This window comes from Spinacia oleracea, chromosome 6 (genome assembly GCF_020520425.1).
Source record: "Spinacia oleracea cultivar Varoflay chromosome 6, BTI_SOV_V1, whole genome shotgun sequence".
Taxonomy (NCBI): Eukaryota; Viridiplantae; Streptophyta; class Magnoliopsida; order Caryophyllales; family Amaranthaceae; genus Spinacia; species Spinacia oleracea.
Window position 1 is genome coordinate 117,114,566 of NC_079492.1, and position 26,820 is coordinate 117,141,385.

Sequence of the window (26,820 nt, forward strand, 5' to 3'; positions counted from 1 at the left end):
ATTTTTTCAGGGAAGATGAATATAAGCAGAAAAATATAATGATTAAAAAGACAAGACTTCATATGTTAAAGTTTTAATTATTGTCATTGGTTTAAACACCTTCTAACACCTACTTAAGAACAATATAACTTCTAAATTTCATTACCCAACCAACACATAACCAGCCCGTTCGTCGAACAGGCCCAAAAACTAGTTAGCTTAGATAATGTTTCCTCTGTCATTTATCTATTGCAAATATTTGAATTTTCACTGAAGTCAATACACTACTTGGATTATTGTCCGTTATTAATTATCTTTGTAAGAAACAATTATATTTTTGAAAAATACTCCGTAAATTTTTTGAAAGTATATACTGCGTATATCGAGGCAAATCAACAAGTCAGTTGGAAAAAAGAAATACCCTATATTGACTACTCCATTGTTTTCGTGTAGTTGATGATTAAAAGGTAATATTACTCCATTTGTTTATGAATAAATGTATTATCTGGACTTTTACACTATTTATATGTTAACTTTGAGTTGATATTTATTAATATGTCAAAAAAACGTGGATAAAATATGTTGTTGATTAGTCACAACGTATATTTCATAATATCAATTTTTTTTTTATAATTTTTCATAACAAAAAATTAGATAGTATTAGTGGTCAAAGTTATGCATTGATGAATATATATGTCAAATTGGTACACTAGTATTATTACGAAACACAGAGAGTAGGAAAGGTAGAAAAAAAATGTTGCAATAGATAGGCTCACAGGCATTATCAATGCATCATCATGCATACCAAGATAGTCAAAACACTAAATTACAAAGCACAAACTAATTAACCAATCTTCAATAAAAATTGATGAAAGCAAAGAAGTTAGAGAAACCATACATCATCTCCAATTCCTCACATCCACTGGTTGTATCTTTGTTATGATTCGATAATAATAATTATTAATAATAAAAATTGATGTTTACTCAATTAAAAAGAGGGAAAGTGCAATCATAATCAATTAATCATAATTGAGAGACTGAAAAGATATAACCAACCACCAAAAAGGTCAACTTGATTAGATGCTCTTATAATTAGTACACAAATTTGTTGGCCTTTGAATTATTTGTTTTCGTATAATGGAAGAGCTACTATCATTTTTCACCTCTCATTTTCATAGCTTTCATCGATAAACTATTCAATTAATGACATAAGTCCACATGACACTTAATTATTACCGCGTTGTACAAACTAATTAGTGAAGTAGAGGAGCTAAATTCAAGTAGAATACATTTTTCAAATTTAATCATATTAATACTAGACTATTACGACCAAAAGAATCATAAATTTTTGTTTCAATATGTATAGAAAAAGTTCGTTATATATTTTTAACTCGTGTGTTAAATGTAATTTTGACATGCATGTCAATTCCAAAAGAAAACAAGGCATCATATTTTTTTTTTTTTTTTTGAGACATTACGAAACAAATCTTGCAATGGCATATCCATCTAGACGTCAAACTTCTTTTGATTTTAGTACTACTAATAATTGTATAAATGTGGAAGTTGGATTACAAATATATGACACTTTATTCTTATTCTTCCCCAACTCTAATTGTCAAAAAGCTCACTCTTTTATATAATTGGAAATGTGGAACGATTCTGCTTATAATTAAGCCAAATCATCCAGATAATTGGACCTTTTTAATTTGGGCCGATTCGTTGCTTTCCTTTATCCTTAATGGATATTGGACTTATAGCGAAAGGCGTTGCTCCATTGGGCTAATCCACTTATCTATTAATGTAAATCCAATTAGCATAACGTTAACTAGGGCTGTTAAATTGCGGCATCGGATTGGTTTCAGATGGATATATATGTCGGGTCAAGACAAAATCAGATAATGTCGGGTCAATGCTTTTATTCAGGTCGATTCAGATTGTTGCGAAACTTTGAATTTAGATGAAGTCAGGTCATATGTTATTCTGGATTTGAGTCGGCTTCGGTTCGGATAATTTCGGTTCGGTTCAATCTCGGGTCGGTTTGACATGGTTAGCATTTAAAACTTTTTCATACGGGTTTGATTTGGTTCAGGTATAATTTTCCGGTTTACTATCGATGTCGGTCATGTTCGGATCGGATAAGTCTCGAGTGGATTCGGGTCAAGTTCGGATCGGATAAGTCTCGAGTGGATTCGGGTCAAGTTCGGATCGGATAAGTCTTGAGTGGATTCGGGTCAAGTTCGGATCGGACGTATCTAAGACTGGTCAATTGCGGATTGTGTTTGTAATTCGAGTTTAGATCAGGTTAGGCATGCATGTATTCTATGAATCGAGTGACTGTCAAGTTCACAATCAAATTTGGATCACTTTATTATTTCTAATATTTCATGGCAAGTAAGATTTCTCAGACTTCTCCAAATTATTTAATAAAAAAACAAAGAATATTTTTTCATATATTGTTTTGAATTTAAATTATTAGTAACGCAATTTGGTTTACTTGAGTCAAATTAATAATGATTAAAATTAAATCGGGTCCAAGTTGTATCGGGCCTGTTTTATTTCGGATGGCCTTCAGTTATCGGGTCAATGGGTCTGATTATCATTTCAGATTTCGGGTATAATTGAATCGGACATACAACAACTCGGTTGAATTCGGACTCAGTTTAACGTGGGTAAGGTCAAATCATATATCGCAATTTACCGGGTTGGGTCGATTACGGTTTGCTATCGGGTAAAGTTGGTTTTCATATTGTTATCGAGTTGAAGGAGGATTCGGTTCGGATAAAAGGTATCGGATGCAATCGGGTTACAGGTCTCCTCGGGTTGTTAGCGGTTCAGGTTTGGTTTGTGGGTTCACGGGTTATATCTGATTTCGGTTTAGCTTTGGATCGGTTTGGGTCGGTTTTGAGGTTCTTATTTCTCGAATATATTCATTTCAAATGTCGGTTGGATTCAGTCGGTTTCTCGAATTGGGTGACTTTTTAACAGCCTCACTGCACACGAAAATCAGCATTACATTTGGACTTGTTTCGAAATTTTGATCATGAGCTAAGTCATAAGTTCATCGCCCTCAATTAACCCCGACTTTTCCCTCAAAAAAACCCGCTAACAATGAGTACTCCGTAACCCACTAAAATATAGAATTATAAATGTACATAACCTCACCGTTACCGGTCAAGTATATCATATGATGTTGAAAGCATAAAAGAGTGTGCACTTCCATGTATATGCGAAATATCAAGTGAATCAACTTCTGACCCTGAAATAAACCTGCCTAAAGGTAAAGGAAATACCTACGAGTGTAAGTGGATTGAGAAAAGTCCAAATTCTAATCTAGTCCAGTCTAAATTTATTGGACTGGATCGGACTTGAAATTTTTTGGATCGAACTCGGACTCAAATTACCAAGTCCAATTATTTTCGGACTGGACTTGGACTCAACCTTTTGGAGTCCAAAAATCCAATTGAGTCCAAAGTTTTAAAATTTTATTTATAAATAAACATATGTAATTTAGAAACTATTGTGAAATATGTGATTTTTGGGCCTTTATTTACTGCGTACAACAAAACACAACCATATTTACACTCCATATAAAACCCATAACCCAAAAATGTTCTATCATCCTCTTTCGCTTTCTCTAGTTGGCTGTGATGGTTGATTATTGAGCTTTAATATATTTTAAATTTTTGTTTTTAAGAACTGTAACTTTTTTGGCTAAGTATTTATATGTGCAAGACATATTGTTATTTGCAATTATATCTATTACTTAATGGCTATTTAATTATCCTTTATAGAAAAGTGACTTGTAGTTATAGCCTTGTAGCATTTCATACCCAATGTTTAATCCACGTATATTTTATTTAAAGTGTCAGAAAATTTAGCCGCTAACAATATTATTTGAATTTATTCTAACCATTTGAGTTACTTTTTAAAAAATAAAATAAAGTAAAGTTTTTTTTTCTAAAAAAATCGGATCGGATTGGACTGGATTCGCAATCAAGCAATTTTGTTTGGATTGGACCGGATCAAACTCGAAAAAAGTTTGGATTGGACTCGGACTCAAATATTCAAGTCCAATTTTTTTTGATTGAATTTGGACTTGACCAAGTCCAATCCAATCCATCCAATTTACACCCCTAGAAATACCAATCCAATCGAAAATGAATTATCCAGCAGGTGATCATAAAATCGGGCCTAGAACCATAAATGTCATGACAATCATAAAGTTTCTAAATCATACTGAAGTGGTCGGGGTCATCAGACAACCATGTAAATGACTTTCGCGATTCCAAATTATTTGCGTCTTTTGACACTAGAGTTTACCTTCTACTCTAGGGGACACTCCTTTGATCAACAGAAGCAAAACTAAAGAAAGGCAGGCAAAATCTATGGAAAAAAATTAAAACCAAAAGCCACGAAATTATTACATCATACAACTACGATCCTGCCATCCAACCCATTAACAGCACGCAATATATATGGTCTCTACGCAATTTGAGGAACACACACCAGACTATCACCTCAGTAAAGATCACCTTCCTTGTGGGTATGAATTACAGTGTCAGATTTCGGGTAAGACACACATGTGAGCAAATAACCCTTTTCCATTTGACCGTCATCAAGGAAGGAACCATCAGACTGATCAACTTCTCCACTTTCTAGCTGACCAGCACAGGTTGAGCAGGCACCTGCTCTGCATGAGTAAGGCAACTCAACTCCTGCTTCTTCTGCTGCATCAAGGATGTAAACATCATCAGCAGCCTCAAACTCATTTTCAGTTCCATCTGGTCCGATCAACTTAACCTTGTATACTGCCATTGCAGTAGTTCTATAGCTCGATGAACATTTCAACCCAAATGATTTGGAGATACTTTTTACAGACCCCAAAGATACAGGGCACTTCACCATGGGGGTCATCGCTGTTGCCTTTGGAATGGTCTTGATCACACATTGGGCAGGAACTTTCACAGTCGACATGTTTTGGCCTAATTTCATCAAAGACACATAGCTTAGTATGAAAATAGCTCAAACTTTGTTAACACAAAATTAAGGAGTAGCAAGAAAGAAATTTTCAAGACCTCCAATAACTTCAGTATGAATAACATTCATAAACAATGGGACAACTTTTTGACACACACCAGATGAAGCAAGCATACAATTCAAGGCTTAAATTCACTTCAACTCTATAAATGCAGTTACGTAATTCATAAATCAATACTACAAATTCAATCAAGTTTTGCATTTTACATCAACAAGTCTGATACGGTGATACCCATACCAAAGATACCTGTGACTACACCATCACCGGAGCATAAGATGCCCAGGCACAACCACCCGTTCCCAATGCACAAAATACCACATCACACTCCAATACCAATGCCTGTCTATGGGAAGCCAATATACAATAGGCTTATACACAACATTTAAGTCAGCTGTTCAAGTATTGAAATAAACTGTCTTTCAGTATGATGAGTGGATTAAAATTATTTCTTGATCTTCTGAATCTATTTGTCTAAGTGGATTAATCATTATTGTCTCTTACATGTAATATTTCTCATCTAGAAATTAAACAACACAGACTCTATTAATTCGTATTGTATTTATTATTAGCAGCACAGAAGAATTTTTCATGCGGAGTAATTATTTCTAAAATCTGGAAGCATTCACCGGGAGTACTTGTACTGCAATTCGTAAAACAGTTACAGCATGATGAAGGGAAAAATCAGTGATAACGTCTCTATCACGCAATATTTATGCCCATTCCTCTACTTGTGACTTTGTGAGAACAAACCTTGGTAACAATGTAAAAATTGATTGTCAGGGGTGCACAGTGCACTAGGTATATGTTTCTGAAGAATGTTTTCTCGCAGCAATGTCAGAGTTTAGATTTCATTGTCTAGCTAACAAGTTCAAATCAAACTATCTAGTTTACATCAGAAATATCACTCTCAAAAATATTTTCCACGTATAATTAGTGTATAAGACTGTGATTACTTTCAGAAATTCATAATACTACCTACAACTAATGGAGAAGCTGCTGACAGATACATATAAGAGGAAAAAAAATCTAGATGATTTGCATAATAATATCTTGAACTATTCAGTCAAGCTGGAGAAATTCAATCTCATGTATAGGATTGAATATGAGCTATAAGTAACTGCTTTGAGTCAATAGACACAAAACAATAGCCTTAAGGGTCATGTTGTCAATATACATTTCTGAAGAATGTTTTCTCGCAGCAATGCCAGAGTTTAGACTTCATTGTCTAGCTAACAGTTCAAATCAGTTTATCTAGTTTACATTAGATTATCACTCTCAAAAATATTTTCCACCTATAGTTTGTGTATTACTTTCAGAAATTCATATATACTACTACAACTAATGGAGAAGCTGCTAACAGATGCATGTAAGATGGGAAAAAAATCTAGATGATTTAGCATAACTTCAGTATCATCTAAAACTAGTATCCTCCAATGCTATCCCGGTATACTATAGCTCGCAACAATTACGATTACACTACAGAAGGCAACCAATTTGCAATCTTACACTTACTTAAATATCACAATAAAAATAAACTGATTTCCTTTAAAAATATAACCAATGATAAACATCATATCATCAATCCCTCCAATCCCTAATTCTGATTCATGCCAAAGCGGACCAACTTTTTTATTAATAGTTTAGTTGCCGTTACCATCAATAAAATCGGAATTTAAGGGGGTGTTTGGTATGAATGTTGGAAAGGGAGTGGAATGGAAACAAATAAGAAGGGGAAAGGGTAAGGTTAAGTATTACTATTATGGGTTGTTTGGTATATCGTAGGAAAGGAATTGCTTATATACGTTTTCCTTACTTAATGTTTGGTAAGTAATAAGGAAAGGAATAAATTTTGTAGTGTTATGTTCTACATCATACATGTACAATAGAAAAGAATAAATCAAAAGAAACTACTGATGCTGGTTATAAAATCATGTTGTTTGGCATAAAAATACTACTCTTGCTGCTGTTATAAAATATCAACATTTCAAGGTAAAGGAATAACATACTTGAACTACTACCCAACAAATTAGCTAAAGATATCAACATTTCAAGGTCAAACAATAATCCCAGCAACTATAAAACCCCAAATAATCCCAACAACTAAAAACTCCAAAATAACCGATTGATTATGTGTTTGATAAATGTAAGCCGATTGTGGGAGTATTAAGAGTTGTAGTAGTTGAATTTGAGGTTTTTGATTAATCGCCAAAATGAAGAAGATGAAGACAAAGGTGCACTCATCTTTAAAGATTAATCGTCAAAATGAAGAAGGTGAAGACAAAGGTGCTGCACTCATCTTTAAAGATTAATCGCCAAAATCCAAAAAGGATGATTAATTTATCAAATCATAGCTCACAGCTTCTCAAAATGCAGAAATTTTCCTAGATTACTAATAGTCGATAAATGCTACCGTTTGTGAATGAAATTGGGAAGAACCCGATGTTAATTGATCGGAAAATCGATGAAGATGAAGCGAATCACCAAATTTTGGTTTTTAATTTTTGTTGTTGTTGTTTTGAAGAGGGTCACTTTCAGATTGAAACATGAATCCAAAACATTCACTCTCAAAAGAAAAAAACCAATAAAAAATCAATTCAAAAATATTTAAAAATAAAGAAATAGAATAAAAGTGAAGCAGTCATATAAAACACACAGATCCAAAGACAAAGATCAGAAACAGGTAAAAGTACTTGATTAATTAAAGAGAAGAAGAGAGGAGGGTTTAACCTGAAATTTGAGGTAAGAGGAGGGAGAAAGAGAGAGACGTGCGGAGTTAACAAGGAGCTTGACTGTAAAATATGGCTAATACCCCTTTTTGAAGGTGGCTATGCTCTAAATTATATACCTGTAGAAACTAGAAAGGAAGGGAAAGGGCACTTTGCCACACAGAAACACAGATTGTATAATTCTAAAATAAATTAGAAGATGGCCCTTGCTAACTGCTAAGGCTAATTAGGCAATTAGGGAGAATTTTAATTGGGACTGACTGACCCAGAAATCTAAAGTAATCACGGTGCGTTTGATATATGCCAATGAGAGTTTTGGGTTTAAGATTAAGAGGTGGGATGAGTATTGGAAATTGGTTGTTAATGTGGTCAATTGTTTTTTTTTTTTTTTTTGGTGCGAATGAGCCACAAGGGCAATATAAATTACAAATGGGATCATTGGTAATGTGGTCAATTGGTCATTGTCTTGTTTGGTAAATAATAGTAAGTGTTGGTCAAACGTAAATAACAAAAAAGAAACAGAGAGTACTATTTAAATAAGAAAAGCTCCTTCCTCACTCACTGCGTTAAACTCTTAATTGAATGGGCCTAGGTCTTGAGCTCTTAACATTGCTTGTAACGTCATACTCTTAATTAGGGCTCTGACTACCTTTAGAAGAGTTAAGCTAATAAATGGGGTCTAACCTTTTAAACTTTTCACCGTTTAGGACCTATACCTTTTTTTTTCACCGTTTGAGACCTCATTTCTCTTTTCCGGCCAAATTTAACTAGAGTACATTAAAAGGATAGGTCCTTGGGTTAAAAGGTTAAAGTAAATCAAAAGTTTGAGGACTAACCTTTTCGTTTTTTCACCTTTCAGGACCTGAACTTTCTTTTTTCACCTTTTGAGACCTCATTTAAGTTTTCATGTAATTCCAATTCAATTATTAAAGTTTCTAATCATTAACATATAATAAGCTCAAATTGAAATAATATGTAACTTAATTCATAAACTTAGCCCATATATAAATTGATTTGGGTATCAAATAATCTAATGAATAAAGAAGCAAATAATTATTTACAAGCTGATCATATTTTATAAATTCGGTATGGTGTCCAATGACAATAGAAGAATTAAGCAATTTATATAGTAGAGTACGATATTCATACAATTATACTCAAAGGTTTACGTGGATGGTGGAACTAAAAATACACTACGAAATTTTCCACCCGGGACCCAAGTTGTTAGGAAGATCCGCCATTGATGGTACATCCTCATAATTGTTTGTGGTTTGTTTGAAGAATATTAATAATGTCCACACAAAAATGTAAAAATAATAAAAATAGGTTAATTTTAAACGAATTCTGATTTTGATCACAAGTTAATATATCATACTAGTTCTTGATTGTTTTATGAGAGTAAAGACAATTGGATTATTTATGCTCATATTTGATGAGGTATTTAAATGATTTATGCTTAACTCGATCAAAATTAATCAGCAATTTCCGAATTAAAATTTATGACCTCAAATTTTCTATAAACATATTCAAATCCGTTGTATTGGATTACGTAAATTAAGTTTCAACTATTAAAGGTCTTATGAATGAGTAAAGATTATCTATGATGTTTGGAGAAGAGTACTATGTAGTTTTAATTGTATGATGGGGTTTGGGGAAGATGAATTATTATTATGAAGAAGCGATTACACAAAGTTGGATGGGAGCCTAGCCACTAATTGGGCTCCAACACCCTTATTCAAAGCAAAACACAAACGATGAAAAAAAAGAACGAATGTTGTTATTATTATTATTATTGTTAAATATATTAATAACAATTATTACATAATAATTAATATAAATAAAAATATTAATAACTATTATTATAATTATTAATTTGAGCGCTAACTTTTTTTTGCATTTTCTGATATTTTTTTTATAGTAAATAACGTTGGTATAAAAAAATGGATATGAGGTCCCAAAAGGTGAAAAAAAATATTCGGGTCCTAAACGGTGAAAAAATCAAAAAGTTGGACCCTAACCTTTTTCTTAATTTAGTATTTGAGTGATAGTATAGTTAACGGTGAGTTAAACTATGGTTAACTGGCCGAAAATGTATATGAGTCCCCAAAAGGTGAAAAAAAAAAAGTTGAGGTCCTAAAGGGTGAAAAAACCAAAAGGTTGGACCCCAACCTTTAGCTTAACTCACCTTTAGAAACATAAGTAAAATAAATTTATAACCCATTATAAATAGTTTTTCTATTATCTTCGTCATAATTACTACTCTATGTTTCTAAAGTCCGAACCCAATTATTAAGCTAATTAATTACGGCCTTTACGGATGTAGTGGTGTAGCAGCTAGCCAGCCAGTCAGCCAAGTTGGTTAGTGGGGATGAAGTTGCCGAGCTTGAGGTGGCTACCGACCTACCATAGGTTGTCTCTTAGAGAGCACGGGAAGCCACATTTGTCAAGTCCAACATCGATCGCATGTCCACGGTTCAGCTAATGTAACCATTATCTTAAATGCATTCTAATTTGTTTCTTCCTAATTAATTATTTAAACTAGTACAGTGATGTAATATGCATTCCTCTTGTAAGTCATAAATCAATAATAATTCTTTCATTTAACGTCATCCTGCATGCAACACATGAAAGATGAAACACCACCTTTGCTTTTATTTAATCATGGCCACATGCATTTAAATTAATTAACTTCTCAAACAGTTTCCTATAGCGATAGAAATAGTAAATATGGCCCATTATATATAGGACCAGGTTCTGGTGAGAACCTCCCTTAAGATGAGAACTACCTTACAATGAGAACCTCACATGACCGTTGGATTAAAATAAAACGATCGGCTGAGATTATATCTCGCGAATTAAATGAATTTCAATACGCGGTTCCTTTCTCCCTCACGCACCCACTCACATCAATTTCTCTCTCCTCACCTAATTTCAAACCCCTCAGTAATTCATTGAAACTGCGATTTCTCTCTTAAATTTTTCTTTCAAAATTTCAGAAAATTGATCCCGAAAATTTGGAGATCGTCATAGTTTTTCTGCATATTCGAATGCTAATTTGAAGAATTTACTTCTAGTTTCTCAGGCGACAAATAATAACTCCCTCCAATCGCAAGAGCAAGCCAAAAATCAGGTATTACTTGAGTTCCGTAATATGATTTGGAGAAGTAATTTTCACCTTTTTTTTTTTTTTTTTTTTTTTTGTGTTTTTCCATAATTCACTACAAAATCGCAACCTATAATTACAAATTCAGTGAATTTTTAGTCAATTTTGTCGAGGTTTATTGCGCTTGAACTTTTGTGAATTTTGGTTTGAATTTGTGTGATTTGGTAATTTTCTTCACTCAGATTATTAGATATTGATTTGATCGAATTGACTTCGAAATCATGTTTCAGGCTTGATTGTTTTTAGGTATCTTAATTCTTCTTTAATTTGTCCAAAATTGTTGCTTATAAGTTCTGCTGAATTTAAACTATCATTGTTTCCTACAATAATGTCAGTTTTAAAAGTAGATAGAAATCTAAAGTAAATCATTTAGACTCCAAAGTATTATTTTGCTCTTATTTAGAAAAGTAGATAGAAAGATAGTAAAAGTAAATCAAATACGGTAAGAAGTAAACTTGTGTTAAAACTAGCAATTTCACATTCTGTTACACTTGTATAGGATAATCATAGAAAAACAGGAAGTATGGGGTAGAGACTGTTAAGATTTTAGAATGACCAAAGGAAGCAAATTGGATCACATGAATGTTAATGCCTAGTTGGAAGATCCATTCATGTGGGTGATTTAGCATACTTGAGTTATAACTGGTAGGCCAGTACCAGACACTATTATGTAAATATGAAGCAGTGGAGGTTTTCTGCTGAATTGTTTCAATATGTGCCTATTTTTCACTGAATTTCAGGTCTTTAGAACTGCTCGATCAAAAGTAAACTAAATATCTATAAAAGTAAACTAAACCTCTCTAAAGGTAACCCTAAATCTCTAGAAAATCAGATGACTTAATGGTTTTGTTGCTGCTTTTGTAGCCTGTTGTTACAGAGACTGAAGGAAATAATGCCCTTGGTCCAAGTATGCATTCTATGTTAAGTCTAATAAATGCGGTTCAGTATTAATTAACAAGTTAATAATTCAGTGAGATCAAGTGAGCTGAATGCCTAGCTAGAGGCCGCTTCAGTTCAAGTGGAATTAATGATATTAATCCACAGCTTACTCTTGACTGAACCCATAGGGTCACACAAATAGTACGTAAACGGATCAAGTATTTAATGGCATTAAATACTCTATCTATGGATATTCGGAATCGACGGATCTTGGTTTCAGTGGGAGCTGAGATCGTCACAAGCAAGAAATGAATACTCCGGAAACGATGATATTGCCGGAAATGGAAATATGGATCGTATCGGAAATATAAATATTATCCAAGTCGTAGATGTTGCCGGAAACGGAAACATGGTACGTATCAGAAAATATTATCGGAAATGGAAATATTGCCGGAATCGGAAATATTGCCAGAAACGGAAATATTGTCAGAATCGGAAATATTATCGGAATCGGAAAATAATTCCGGAAACGGAAATATTAAATATTTGTTCGAAACGGAAATTAATTCCGGAATCGGAAATATTAAATATTGTTCGTATCGGAAATGAATTCCGGAATCGGGAATTTAATCGGAAGCGTATCGTACGAATTAGCATCGGACGAGGCCCGCCAGACGAAGGCCCAGCACGAAGCTAGGCCATCGCCCAGCGAGCCGCACGCAGCAACGCACGCCTCGACCAGGCCCAGCCAAGGGCGCGCGCGCGCGCAGCACTTCACATGGGTTGTGCGCCTATCGTGGGCCGCAAGGCCTGCGCGGGTGCACGGCTTGTACGATGCGTGTGCGGGAAATCCTAATCCTATTAGGATTTGTGCAAAGATTAAAATCCTAATCCTATTAGATTTTCTTTGTTATTTAGAGTCCTAATAAAGTTCTAATTAACAAATCCACATCCTAGTAGGATTACAATTCCTTTTCCATACTCCTATAAATAAGTGCCTAGGGTCACAATTTATGGGCACGATTGAAGTATTCAAAGGGTAAGTTTTTGAAATATAAATCAGCCATACACTTGCAATAAGAGCCGAAAATCCTAAGCACCTTGAGGGGGATTCTAGTTGGTCTAACTTGAGGCGGATCCGGACGTACTGTGGACTATCTACGGAGGGACGACATTTGGAGTCCTAAAGACTTGTTCTTGTTCGGTTCGGGCGCAGCTAGGGAAGGCACGCTACAACATGTATGCATCTATACTATGCTAAATGATTATGTGTAAATAATATGCTTTCCTGGCTTTATGGTTTTTCCGCATGATTTATGAATTGTCATATGTATCATAACCTAACACTTTCTCCTGCTTGCGCTGTTAATTGAGGGTGATGCTGTTGTTGGTTACAAAATGAAAGTAACCAAATTGACTAAAGTAAACTTAATCTCTCTAATAGTAAACTCAATCCCTCTAAAAGTAAACAAAAAAATCTTATTGTAATATACTATGATGCATATCTTTTGAAAAGTGACAATTATCTTAGGAATGTTGGTGTCTATCATTTTGCAATTACATGAATATGCACCACCTAGTTTTAGATGACCTTACGGAGAGCATGTTCTTATGGTTATTTCTGGTGGTGATTTTGTTATCATATATTACTGCCTGCGGCAAGTATAGGTTCACATAGGTAAGTTGCTAGAAATAGTCTCTCAAGAAGTATTCTTTTCTCTTATTTTTAAAAGTAGATCGAAACTTGGTAATAGTAAATCAATTATGCTCAGAAGTAAACTCGTGAGGCTGGTTTCCTGGTTTTGAATTCTTATGACGACTATTATGAGAAATGCAATGGCTTATTAATAAATGGTGTTCTGTTTTATTCCATGTTGTTGTGTTGCTGCAGATCTGCTTCTGTTCGGCCTTTGTTTCTGCCGATCTTTTTGTGTATGTTCTAAGCTTGGGCTGTGGAGCTAAAAAACGTGCAATGTTTAGACATGTTGATAAAATTTCTCAAAGATAGAGGTAAGTTCTCGTGGCTGTGAGTTATTTTTTTCTGGCTTGAGTTTGGAGTGTACATTTTGTGAGCTTGGTTTGTTTCTGCTTAGTAGTAGGCCAACATCAGTGTGACTGCATTTTGTTAAGTGTTGGTGGCTTAGAATCAATCTCGGAACTAGGTTCAGAGTTGTCGGAATCTTCTAGTTGTTGCAATCGTTGTCAGACCTGGTCATGTATGAATGCAGAAAAGTTGTGGTGTTTCTTAGTGGTTTTTGGGAGAATGTGTGTTGAGGTAGGTGATGGTTTGTACTTAAGATGTATGTAGGCAAAGACGAGATTGTGTTGAACTTTAGGCGTGTGTTCAATTAGTTTATACCCTAACGTGTTCTGTTTACTTTTGGAGAGATTAACTTTACTTTTCAAGAGATTTAGTTTACTTTTAGGGTTTGGTTTGCAGCCTGGTTCTTTTTTTGTGCTTTGATTGCTAGTTTAAACTGTAGTGGTTGAGTACAAGAAGGAGCTTCTTGGGGGTTGTGTCAGTCAGTTGGGAGCGCTAGATGTTGTTGGCTTGGCAGTAGTTTCTATTCTTGCTGTTGTGCTTCATTTTCTTTGTTTTCCCTTTCTGTTCTTGCTGTTGTGCTTCATTATTGTAGCTGGTTGTTTTTGGAGCTAAAAAACGTGCAATGTTAAGAGATTTTTGGGTTTCAGATAGAGAAAATAGCATTTTATTTGCGTGGTTACCAGGCATCTTGGCTATACATCTATAACCTCTACTGATAATGCCTGATCACCTGCAAAAATTATGTGGAATGATGTGGTGGTATTATCTTTACTCCTGATCAAAGAATCCAAACTGAGGTATGTTGGAGAATTCGGAATAGTGATATACTGATATGCAACTTCTCAGCTGGATTTTACAACCAGACTTCCTCTCTCACTTCCATCATCAACACTGCAAAGATCTTGGGATTCATGGGTTTTATCCTAGTTGCGAATCCTGCTTATGGTGATTTTAGTGCAGAACCAGTGCCTTTCCCTGTGCTTACTAAATCTCTAAGTAAGCACTTTTCTGAAGCTGGAATAATAGTTGATAACAAAGATGGTGTGTTGACCCAACATATAAAGTAACTAAATTGTGCTTAAGTAGACTAAATCTCTTCAAAAGTAAACAAAATCTCTCTAAAAGTAAACTAAATAATAACAAAACTTCAAATATAAATATCTCTTAAATATTTTATGAAAACCTATTAACTCAAATGGTAGAGCAATGTGCAATTGCACATGGATGTAGGTTCAAATCCTACATAGGTCATAAGTTTTAACAGTTCAACAGTTAAAGATTTTTAATTTCTATATAAAGTTTTAACAATTCAACATGAAGAACTCAATTAACCTAGTCGAGTTATCAGATGTGGGAGATATGAGAGCTCGATTTTGTTTGTATGTTTATTTGAAACTAAACATAATCATGGGCGATGACCTTTTTATCTAAATGTTGTCAAGGAATGGTTATGTATTGATAGTTTATGTTCTATGGTTTATTTGAGCTCCTCACATATCACCTTTCTTATAGAAAGCCCGATTACCACTGTTGTCTTTCAGTGATCAAGTTGTTTTATCAAGTTATGTTATACATAGGTTGGTGATCTATACAAAAAAAAAACACTCAAAATTAGATAATAAACTCAAAAGTAAATTAAAAAAACACTAAAGTAAATAAGAAAATCTTAAAAGTAAATATGAAAATTTCAAAAGTTATCTGAACGTTGTTAACATTGCACTGGAAAATGGCATATCAAATTTCCATAAAAAAAAAAGAAAAAAAAGAAAATGGCATATCAAATCAGAGGTATGTGTATTTTCAGAAGCCTCTCCTTGAGTCGAAATCGTTCAAAGACTCTATTGTTTCATTATTACTCATAAAAATTGAATGACTCTATTGTTTCATTATTACTCATAGAAATTGAAAAAGAGTTTTTTTGCTATGTAAATGAATACTACTAAAAGTAAACTAAATGAATTCAAAAGTAAACTAAAAAGCTCAAAACAAACAAAGCCATTTAATTTTTTTTATTAGGAAAAGAACCGTAATGAAACCCTTACAAAGATAACCTACGTGGGATTCATACCCACATTTTTGCGCTTTTGCACAACGCTCTATCCATTGAGCTAGTAGGCTAGTGTTATATGACCATAGAGTAGTAAGAATAATTAGAATGCAATCATATATTTATAAATAACTCGTAAAAGTAAAAGGATATCAAAAAACAACAAGCATCAGTAAACAATACTCAACTTGGAAGCCCAACAGAGCACCCTGTCTTCAAACCTAACCACATCCCAGAACACCTCTCATCTTCTGACCACCAACAACCAGCAAAAAAGCAGCACAGACTTGACAAGTGACTTGTCATAACATAACAGCAACAGAATAAGGCAATAGGAACAAGAGACACAAAGGCAACCTAACAAAACCACCCTATATTGACCAGCAGAATAGTCAACTCATGTCACCTGCAATTCAGCAGCCAACAATGTCCATTGATATATCACAGCTTTGGAAGGCTCTCTATTAGTCCAGAACAATGAGAATGGTAGCTCAAATTACACATCTAATGTTTGCAGACATGTCATTGAGTATAATTTCTTATATGGTGCCCATAGTCATCACCAAAATGTGTGAACACACACACCGAACAATCTGAAAATAGTAAACTCAACCTTTCTGAAACAAGAACTGTATTACAGGCATCAGGCATGTTGAACACTGAAAGTAACATACACACGCGCGCGCACACACACACACACACACACACACACACACACAACATGCTTGTTTGCTGATGTAGTTTTAATGTTGATCAGATGCCCCTTTGTTCTAAGCAGCTAGGACGCTATGTTCTGGTCTACTAGTTTTGAGGTCTGTTGGCAGTAGCTATTTGCTAGCTTGATGCAGACATATGCAGAATGTTTCATTATCATTCTCAAAATATTTAAAGTAAATATTATCCTATTAAAAGTAAATAAAACAATACAAAAAGTAAATATTAGTAGAAACTAATTGAACACACAACTATACTCCAGTAAAGAGTCTCGTCACTGTAATGCACACACTTAACATAATGAGATATGCTACACTATCTCTGCAAGGCCAAAACCCCTGAAAAACTAATTCACATGGCTCCATCCATCAATTCACATCATCTAGTCTGAACCCCAACAACTGTCGAATCCCACAAAAGCCAAAAACAGAATTAAAAAGAAAAAGAAACATCCAACGCAAAACAAATAGAACCAGTTGCAGTCTTATATATTTCCATTTAGAAATATAGTAGGAAGAATTAGAATGTAATAGTGAATTTTGTCTATTGTTCAATTTAAAAGTAGACAAATAACTTACAAAAGTAAACAAAATTGATTCAGAAGTAAAGGATCGCTAAATTGGAGAATGGATATTGGAGGATTTAAGAAAATATAAGTTGCCTATTGGAGGATTTGAGAAGGATAAGTTTCCTCTAAAACCAGTTCAAAACAAATAGCATCATCTTTACCAGCAATAGCTTTTGTCTGAGTTGCAACTACCTCCACTGTAGTCCCTCCTTCAGGTTGATCCAAAGTCTCACCTACGCAAGCAATTACTTCCAGGCCTTGGGTTTGTTCATACTCAATCTTGTCTGCAACAAACTGGAAGAGAAAATATAAGAAAAAAGTCCAAAAAAGACACCTTAGTCAACAAAACAAGACATAATAATCTATCGAACAACAAGAAAGTCTGAAGGTGGCACATCATACATCGTTTGTTGCATTTGACAGGGTCTTCTCTCTAGATGACCAGGGATCACCCAGTTAATACCCAATTGACGAGCATCTCTGCAAAAACGAATAGAGCTTGCATTAAAAAAACTGTAAAACCTAATTTCAACAATCAAAATCGAAAAAACTGAAATGAACAAACCCCAATTTTAGCAAACAAAAAACTTAAAATGAAACCCTAATATGAGAAAACAAAATGGAAAATACTGGAAAACAAAAAATTTATAAACCCTAATTCCAACAATGAACATCGCAAACACTTGAATCTAAAATCAGAAAATAAAAAAACGATTATAAAATAAATTACTTACTTTACGAAAAATTGCTGCATGAGAGAAGATGCGAATGTTAGAAGTGCAAAGCTATGAACTGGGTCAACATGAATCGCAGAAGAGAGGGGAATTGCAGGAGGAGAGAGAAAACGGGGGAAGAGAGAGAAACGAAAACTGAAAATCGGATTCAGGGGGAGGAGGTCATTCAACTATGCGATATTACCATATTACCCTTATTTTTTTGTTTTGTTCGGGTGAGATGTGGATCGTTGGATTGAATTGCTCGATGGCTGAGATTAGTTCTCAGTTCTCATCTTAAGGGGTGGTTCTCACCGGATCCTATATATATATATATATATATATATATATATATATATATATATACGAAAAAAATATGGTCCATTCATTTTCACGAGGATTTTTTTTCTTAAAGTAAGTCCTTTTGACTTGTGTTGGAGAGCCCAAAATGATGGGTTATGTGTTTAGTCCACTTGTGGCTTAATAGATTAGCTTATCTTGGATGCCTTTGACTGTTTTTGAGCTATGTATGATCTATGAGAGGGTTAGGTCAGCAACAAGAATAATCAGAATACACACCCAAAAGGAGATGAGAGAAAGAGAGAAGAGTTGCTCGGATTTTTCATGACAACCTGCACGAATCGAAGTTGTCGATTTCCGGAGATTCAACCATTAAATTTTGCCTGAAATTTGGCCAGCTTGTTGGGGACACATAGGGCTTCGTTTTGAGCTTCGCTTTGTCCGTGGTCGCACCTGGACAGAACCTACGAAATTGGGTGATATTCTTAATTTTTTCCTCAAATTCTCCAATTTTTTTGTTCTTGAAATTAAGGTTCTTAATGTTACCTAATTTCAAGAATCGTTTTTTTTTTAAGATCTGAATAAGTTAGGTGGGGGGTGGGGGAAATATGGAGGGAAACTTTTAAAAAAAATTGTAAAAGTTTAAGACACGTGCATGTCACGTGATGGTCAAGGCCGGAAAACAGTCGTTGACCACCGGAATATGGTTTATGGTCCTTATTCACAACAAAAAAACCCAATTGGGCCTTCTTTCACAACTTTTTTTTAAAAGATCCTTTCTCACAATTTTTGTGTTTTAAAAGGTCATTTCTGACAAATTTTCCATAAAATATCAAATTTTTTATATGAGTTCAAGATTTCAGTTGAATTTATTTGTTAATTATTGCAGATTTGCAGGTTGTTGATGGAAGAGCTCGTCTAGCACAAACTTTTATCATATCGTATGTTGTAATTATTGTTGTGTATGTTCGAATTATCGCTTGCATATGTTCTAAAGATTTCTATATCTGTTCTAAACCTTTATCTACATTTCTTTGTAAATTTTGGCAGGTTCACACTCTATTGACCTTATTGACTGAATCATAGTGAGGAAACAGACGTGAATTCCAGAGTATATAACTATATATATTACTTTCATAGTTTTGGGGGATTTACGTTGTCATCCCTTTGACTAACTTCAAAGACATTGTTTTGGTTCCATGGATTATATGTATTTGACTATTTGAGGGTGGTTATTATTTCTGAGTGTTAGTCGTAATGCAAATTTTAGAAAACTTGGTACTATTTGGATGATGGTAAGTTAATGTCACAGCCAAGGTGTGGCTTGTATCCTGAGCCACGGGAAGGCCGTGGCCTTGGCTGTTGATGAAGGAAGAAAATATACCAAGTAACTAATGCCAATTGTTTTCCTTAAATCCTACGAAAGTCAGAGTTTGGTGGATACAAAACTCTTCCACCCATTTTTTTATTTGACGTTTCCTAATTCTTTTCAAAATGCTTCTTTAGGATAAGAATCAAGGATTTCCTCATTCACGTTTTTGGTCATTGGCAATTGACGAGTGTACGTGTAATTGACCCTTCCGTTTAAGCATATATTCAAATACCCGATATTAACCCAAAACATAACATACCAAAAATACAAACCCTAAATTCTATTAGAGATCTGAGCAGTTCTTGAGCAGTTCCACCTTTCAAGTTCGGGTGCACGGATTTGAAGGAGAGTTGTGTTAACCTTGGGAGGCGTTCGTCACTTGAGAGCCTGTACCGGTAGTGGCGAAATTCGCTTCTAAGTCAGTGGTCTCCATACCACGACACAACTATTTTCCTATGAGATCAATAATCGGGTAACATCTAATCTTATTGTTAATCATAAATTCTTGATTCTACAGTTACTTTTCTTACAATTTAGAAGCGAATTTTTTACTGTTGATTCTTTATTATGAGATACACAATTTGTATTGGGAGATGAAGAACTATTGTGTGTGGGAATTGGTTAATTATCCGAATTAACTAATTCGTTGCATTGGTTGGATAAAGTTTACTACTTTTTAGTTGTCGTCAAATTGATCTCTGAATTGACTTCAGTAATGAATTGATTATTAATACCAAGGTGTGTATCATATGGTGTATGCCTAAGGTATGGCTGGATTATACGGAGTATGAGTTTTGATCAATAGTATAATGGCTAAAGTGAGAGAAATCATGTTCAATCTAACAAGTACTAATTCTATGGCGGTGAATTTAGGTTAATTTATTTCATGGATTACCTAATTTATTATTCGGTCATCAATCAAATTTCTACTACAATTTACCAATTGATTTGAACTTTCAATTTATTGGGAAACTTAGGGTCTAACTGGTAATGCCATCATAAAATAAGGAAAGTGTATTCCTATACTGGTAGATGCGACGGTTAGTCTTTTGATCACTCACTGCGGCATGCGGGTGTTGTTAATGTGTATATTACTGTGTGTTTATGTGAGAGGTGTTGCGTACTTTCGGTAGTGTTGTGGGGCTTGAGTGTCCATAACCAGTAGACTCCTCGTCCTCATTGTGGCTTTGCGGGTTCCGGGGAAGGAAATTGATTTAGAGCTTTAATTTGATCAGTAGAGTCTGCGACATGAACGTGGCTTTGGATTTTCAATCAGCACAGTAGTTGTTGTTTACAACATAATCCGAAGTATATGTCTCGCCTTCTTTTCATCGTCGGTACCCCAAAATTAATTAAGAGAACTTGCTGATTTGAGTCATAAGAAGTTACTTGTCGTTCTATGATGCTTAGTCATTCCACATAGGGGCTCTGGATAAGGTGTTGTGGTGGTCGTGGCCTGGTTGGTGCAGACATTTAATGGCACGCATACAGGTTACTATTCAAGTGAGTGATCAAGTTTATGAAACGACTCAAGGACTGCAACATGCTAACAGGAAAGTTCATTCTCACTTTATTTATTGTCAAACTTTAACTATACATAATATGTTTATTATGTTTTTTTTATGCATGGTAATATTTTTGGTGAATTATTATGCAATGTTGGGGCGAGTTAAGTTTGAGACTAACTAGAAAATCAACTTGGCTTACTTTGGTGAGTATTTTGTATAGGAGACTATACTTGGTGGTCTGGTAAAGATAACGAGATTCATGAATTTGTGTAAGTTCCAATATATGGGGTATCAGTGATTTTAACTTTTCATGAGGTTGAGGATGGTCTCACTAGATCTTATCTAGTTAATTCACCCATGTCTTGTATTACTGTTTTTCCTATGACTGTGAGTTCTTGGAGCTGTGGGGGTGTTTAATAAGGAGGTGAGCCTTTTTATCCTTACAGTGTGTTGAAATTGGCTTATGTACTTGTAATGTTGTGGACATTGTCTAAGCTGATTTGGATTATGCTTGTCTTTTCATTTATTTGAATTGAATGATATCACTAATTGTGGATCTCGTGAAGTCATCTTTTGATTAACAATCCTGCAGGGATATGCTAAATTTACATTTATATTCACTCATTTCTATTAATTTCGCTTTGCTTCCAGTCCTTTCTAATGTGCTGGATGAGCCAGTTTTACTGAGGTGTAGCAAAGGTAAGAGCATAACTAGTGGAGTCCATAATATCTTTTGTTTTATTTTAAAGAAGTTATGATGGACCAGTGAAGTTTATGGTCGAGAAGTAATGGATAACTTTCATGAATCATTTTAAGAGGTCATGTGCATTAGTTGGGACTAGTTGGACGAGTGTTGTAATATAAAGGTGATTATGAGTCTTTTAATTAAGACATATTGTGCCTTGGATATGTTAGACCAGGGTTGCGCAATAATCTTAGCAGGGTTGACTACTAAGTTTCTCTCAAGTGTGAGTTGAAAGGTAAGAGCTTGTAAAAGGCTAAGGGCAGCGCAAGTTAGGTATTTAGAGGATTCACTCTAGGTTTAGTATTGACCACATATTATGTATCTCTTGTGACTAAGTTTTCCTAACTTAGGGGTTTATTTGCATCAACATGGTTACATGTGTGATTGAAGTTCAAAGAGATTTTCAAATTGCATTGTTGTGTGGCACCTTGTATAAGGAAGTGTAAATAGTGTAATTATCTGCTAGTTGTTTCCTAGTAAGGAATGTTTGGTAGTGGTCTTGAGAAGTCTAAGGTCAGTTGCAGATACCTAAGCGTGGTATGAGTAGTTTCATGTAACTTGTATTGCCTCATTGGCTTGATTATTATTGGTTGTGTATGTATTGTTGGACTTTGATGATTGACTAATCACATGGTGTTACATAAAGTATACACAGGAAGCTTTAGAGACTAAAGCTGAATCCATTCAAGCCAAAGTGTTGGTTAATTGAGTTTAATGCATTATTGGTGGTAAGACCAATGAATTGGTAAGGTACATATAAAATCAATCTCTTTGTGTAGGGAAGATATGTGGTAAATTAACTATTGTGTATATTAGTTAATAAACATTTATTGTGACTCTAGCCAACTGATGTTAAAAGTAACTGAGAAGGTATGTCTCAAAAAGTTGTGTATGCTATGAGTTTGAGATTCTAATACTTGACAAATTTTCTTGACCAGGTGTTGCTTTTACAATGAAGTAAACTTGCTAGCAGAGCCAACTTTCATGTTTGAGTGGTCGTGTTTTATTACCTAGGAGTTCTCATATTCATGAACGGTCTGGCGGAGTGACTCGGGCACCCGGGGAAATCTTCATTTCATTGACAATGACAGTGATTGACGTTGAGTTTTGGGGTTTGGGTTCGCGATCGGTTGGGGATAGATTCGTCCTTTCAGACTGGGCAGCATAGGTTCCCTCTTTGATACGTCGACTTTCACTGATTTTTTATGTCACGTATTCGGACAGACCTGGCGATGAATCATTTGTATTTATCTTTGGAGTCGGAAAAGCAAATGAGTATTGAAGTTCCACTATGAAGACAATTTCTTATTGGTGGATCTTGCTAGTCAAGAAGTCAAGTGATTATTATTGCATGATAGTTCGATGTGGGGGTTGGTAATTCCTCTGATTCTCTATAATTTAACTCACTGGCTTGCATGTGCATCCAGAAATTCTGATCTTTCTGAAGGTAAAAAACACTATAGTGTGAGACGTGAGCAATTAGTGAACGTGGTACTCCACGTGGAGTATATATGCTAGACAAGAGAAGAACTACTCAAATCTTTATGCGAAGAATGAATCACTATGTGATGGTGTCTAACCCGTTGAGGGGAATGAGTTTTAAAAATTCATGCGTTGATCCATCCCTTACAGGGTGATGACGAGTCAGAGCTTAAGGCTTTGCATTTGTTTGGCCTCACAGACCCAGGCCTCCTGTTTGGATGGTGTCATGAGAAGTTATGGTGGATACATTGCTTAATGTGTTAGCTTCATAGATCCGATTGGCCTCTCTGATGGACAGAGTCACGAGATGACGTGAACACTAATATTTATGATTAGCCTCATAGATCGAGGTCACTTGTCAAAGTGATGTCATGAGATGTTCTTGTTGATTTTCTGGTATCCAGCCTCATAGACCGAGGTCACTTGCATGTCTAAGTGATGTCATGAGTGTAGATACAATGGTTTCTTTGCTTTGCCTCATAGACCGTGACCATTCGAGTTAATGGTGTCATGAGAAGATCTATACAACTAGCCTCACAGACATAGATCACTCGAGTTAGTGGTGTCGTGAGATGACCGGTGAGTTGTATAGATGGAAGGTTGAACTTAAAAGTTCTTAATGTTCGTGGAACACCTGCGGTGAATGTGAAGGGATGCCCTCCTTCTATGAGTGATGGGATATCTCTCTATAGCGTTCACTAAGAGTCCCAAGATGAGCGGCCGTGTTATTTATCGAGGAATTGCTCAAGCTCTTATGGGAAGGTACGTGTTGTTGGGTCACTTTAATAATCTAGGAGTTCAATCCTTTGGACACTCTCTTGACCGTTAAACACCCTACTCCACTATGTGTTAGTTCAAACCTTTGGATACTAACATTTAAGTACTAAGCCTATTATTTACTGCTCAGTTCTCTAAGTCTCGTGTTATTTTGCATTAGTGGGGGAATGTTAGTCGTAATGCAAATTTTAGAAAACTTGGTACTATTTGGATGATGGTCAGTTAATATCACAGCCAAGGTGTGGCTTGTATCCTGAGCCACGGGAAGGCCGTGGGCTTGGCTGTTAATGAAGGAAGAAAATATACCAAGTAATTAATGCCAATTGTTTTCCTTAAATCCTACGGAAGTCAGAGTTTGGTGGATACAAAACTCTCCCACCCATTTTTTTTTTGACTTTTCCTAATTCTTTTCAAAATGTTTCTTTAGGATAAGAATCAATGATTTCCTTATTCACGTTTTTGGTCATTGGCAATTGACGAGTGTACGTGTAATTGAACCTTCCGTTTAAGCATATATTTAAATACCCGATATTAACCCAAAACATAACATACCAAAAATACAAACCTTAAATTCTATTAGAGATCTGAGCAGTTCTTGAGCAGTTCCACCTTTCAAGTTCGGGTGCACGGATTTGAAGGAGAGTTGTGTTAACCTTGGGGGGCGTTCGTCACTTGAGAGCATGTACCGGTAGTGGCGAAATTCGCTTCTAAGTCAGTGGCCTCCATACCACGACACAACTATTTTCCTATGAGATCAATAATCGGGTAACATCTTATCTTATTGTTAATCATAAATTCTTGATTCGACAGTTACTTTTCCTACACCGAGTGGTGACTCAAATTTAAGATGTAGTACGTGCTGCAAAGCGGGTATGTTACAGAGCAACACCAAACGCAGCAGTTAAGTTCCGCAGGAATTGATCAAACGGTGCATCCTAGCATGGCCCATATAAGTAGAGACCGTTTTCATTTTCAGTCTTCACGGAAGCAAGTCATTGTGGTTTACCTAGTTTGGAGGACAATAAAATTCCAGACATTAAGAGAAAACATGGAACTCGATACCACTGCCCCTCTGGCCTCTTCTATGTGTTGGTATCACAGTCTACAGCCCTTTGAAGTACTTTGAGCTGACAAACCTGGACTCCATTTTGGTGTTGTTTGGCTTGGTGGTCTAGGCAAAGTACATGGTTGTAAAATTCTCTAGGGCTTTTGGTGCTAAGGTCACATTTATCAGTACCTCGCCTAACAAGGAGGAGGAAGTTGTCAATCGTCTTGGTGCTGATTTCTTTTTGGTCAGCCGTGACCCTCAATAGTTGCAGGTAACTCTATTTAATACTATTTAAAATTGGACCCTTGAATCTATGTACATATGCTTACATGAATGGTTCCTAATAATGAGTAGAAATGTGTATAGGCTGCTGTTGGAACAATGGATGGCATAATTGATACAGTCTCTTACCTTTGATCGCACTCTGGAAAACTCACCGAAAGTTATTCATGATTAGTGCTCCAGACAGACCTCTTGAATTGCCAATCTTCCCTCTGCTTATGGGTAAGCAACCCTCCTTAAACTCCTAGATAAAGGGGGAAATATATAGATAGTAGTTACATGTGGCAGAGACATCTCGCAAGTTTATAGTAAGATAACTAGCTAAGAAGGTGGAGAGATAATTGATACAGACAACCTTGTTCATTTAAAAGGGTTATTAATTAGGAACATGTTAAAATGGTGTAGGAAGCAGCATTATACAGGTGACAAGGATGAAAGGAAGTGTTAAATTATGTGAAAAATTGTCTTTTATGTCTCTGATTTACCAATTTACAAATCTTCTATAAAAGAACCTTGCTTAGTTAGCTTCTTCAGAATAAGAATTAGAGGACTGATCCAAACATGTATTACAGGTTTTGATTGACATAGTTGAGCTCCCAAAACAACCCAAGTCCTCTATTTTCTTGACCAACCTCTCTTTGACCAAATATAACCTTTATGCCACTTATCTCACCATTGAAACAGGTGTTAGGTTATGATACATATGACAATTCATAAATCATGCGGAAAAACCATAAAGCCAGGAAAGCATATTATATTCACATAATCATTTAGCATAGAATTGATGCATACATGTTGTAGCGTGCCTTCCCTAGCTGCGCCCGAACCGAACAAGAACAAGTCTTTAGGACTCCAAATGTCGTCCCTCCGTATATAGTCCACAGTACGTCCGGATCCGCCTCAAGTTAGACCAACTAGAATCGCCCTTAAGGTTACTAGGAATTTCGGCTAGTGTTTGCAAGTGTATGGTTAATTTTATTTCAAAAACTTACCCTTTGAATACTTCAATCGTCCCTGCAAATAATGACCCTAGGCCCTTATTTATAGAGGTATGGAAAAGGAACTGGAATCCTATTAGGATACTAATTAGTTAAACTAGAATCCTAGTAGGACTCTAACTAATTAATTTTATCCTTTTAGGATTAGGAATTTAATCATCAAACAAATCTTATTCAATTTAGGTTTCGTATGTGAACACAAACTCTACACGAGCATGACCCACGAGCGTGCAGGCCATGCCCGCGCACAGCCCACACGGCCGCTCGGCCCACGCGAGCCGCAAGCCCACGCGAGCAGCAGCACAGCTTGCAGCCCATTGCTGCGCGCGCTGCGCGCGCTGTCATGGCCTGCTGGGCCTGGCCTTGCGCTGGGCCTGGCGTGGCCTTGGCTGTTCGTGTGGCGCGCTTGGCTTGCTGGGCGATGGCCTGGCTTCGTG

The 26,820-nt window shown here is 35.5% G+C and overlaps 1 protein-coding gene and 1 long non-coding RNA gene across 5 annotated transcripts; one reads left to right on the forward strand and one right to left on the reverse strand.

Moving 5' to 3' along the window:
* Nucleotides 1–4,233: 4,233 nt before the first annotated feature.
* LOC110796071 (ferredoxin, root R-B1) lies at nt 4,234–8,040 on the reverse strand. Its single transcript, XM_022001101.2, has 2 exons — nt 7,745–8,040; nt 4,234–4,961 (listed from the first exon to the last, which is right to left on the reverse strand). Exon 2 carries the CDS (start codon nt 4,951–4,953, stop codon nt 4,498–4,500), a length of 456 nt encoding a protein of 151 aa, XP_021856793.1. The 5' UTR covers nt 4,954–4,961; nt 7,745–8,040; the 3' UTR covers nt 4,234–4,497.
* Nucleotides 8,041–10,599: 2,559 nt separating this feature from the next.
* Nucleotides 10,600–25,993, forward strand: LOC110796070 (uncharacterized). 4 transcript variants are annotated; one of them, XR_002535509.2, is made up of 5 exons: nt 10,880–13,024; nt 13,677–13,795; nt 19,061–19,112; nt 19,222–25,374; nt 25,470–25,993. It is a non-coding gene; the product is annotated as an uncharacterized lncRNA (long non-coding RNA). The 4 variants fall into 4 exon arrangements; XR_008922738.1 differs by adding an exon at nt 10,600–10,873 and having other exon boundaries at nt 12,849–13,024; nt 13,677–25,374; nt 25,470–25,835; XR_008922736.1 differs by having other exon boundaries at nt 10,904–13,024; nt 13,677–19,112; nt 25,470–25,835.
* Nucleotides 25,994–26,820: the final 827 nt, after the last annotated feature.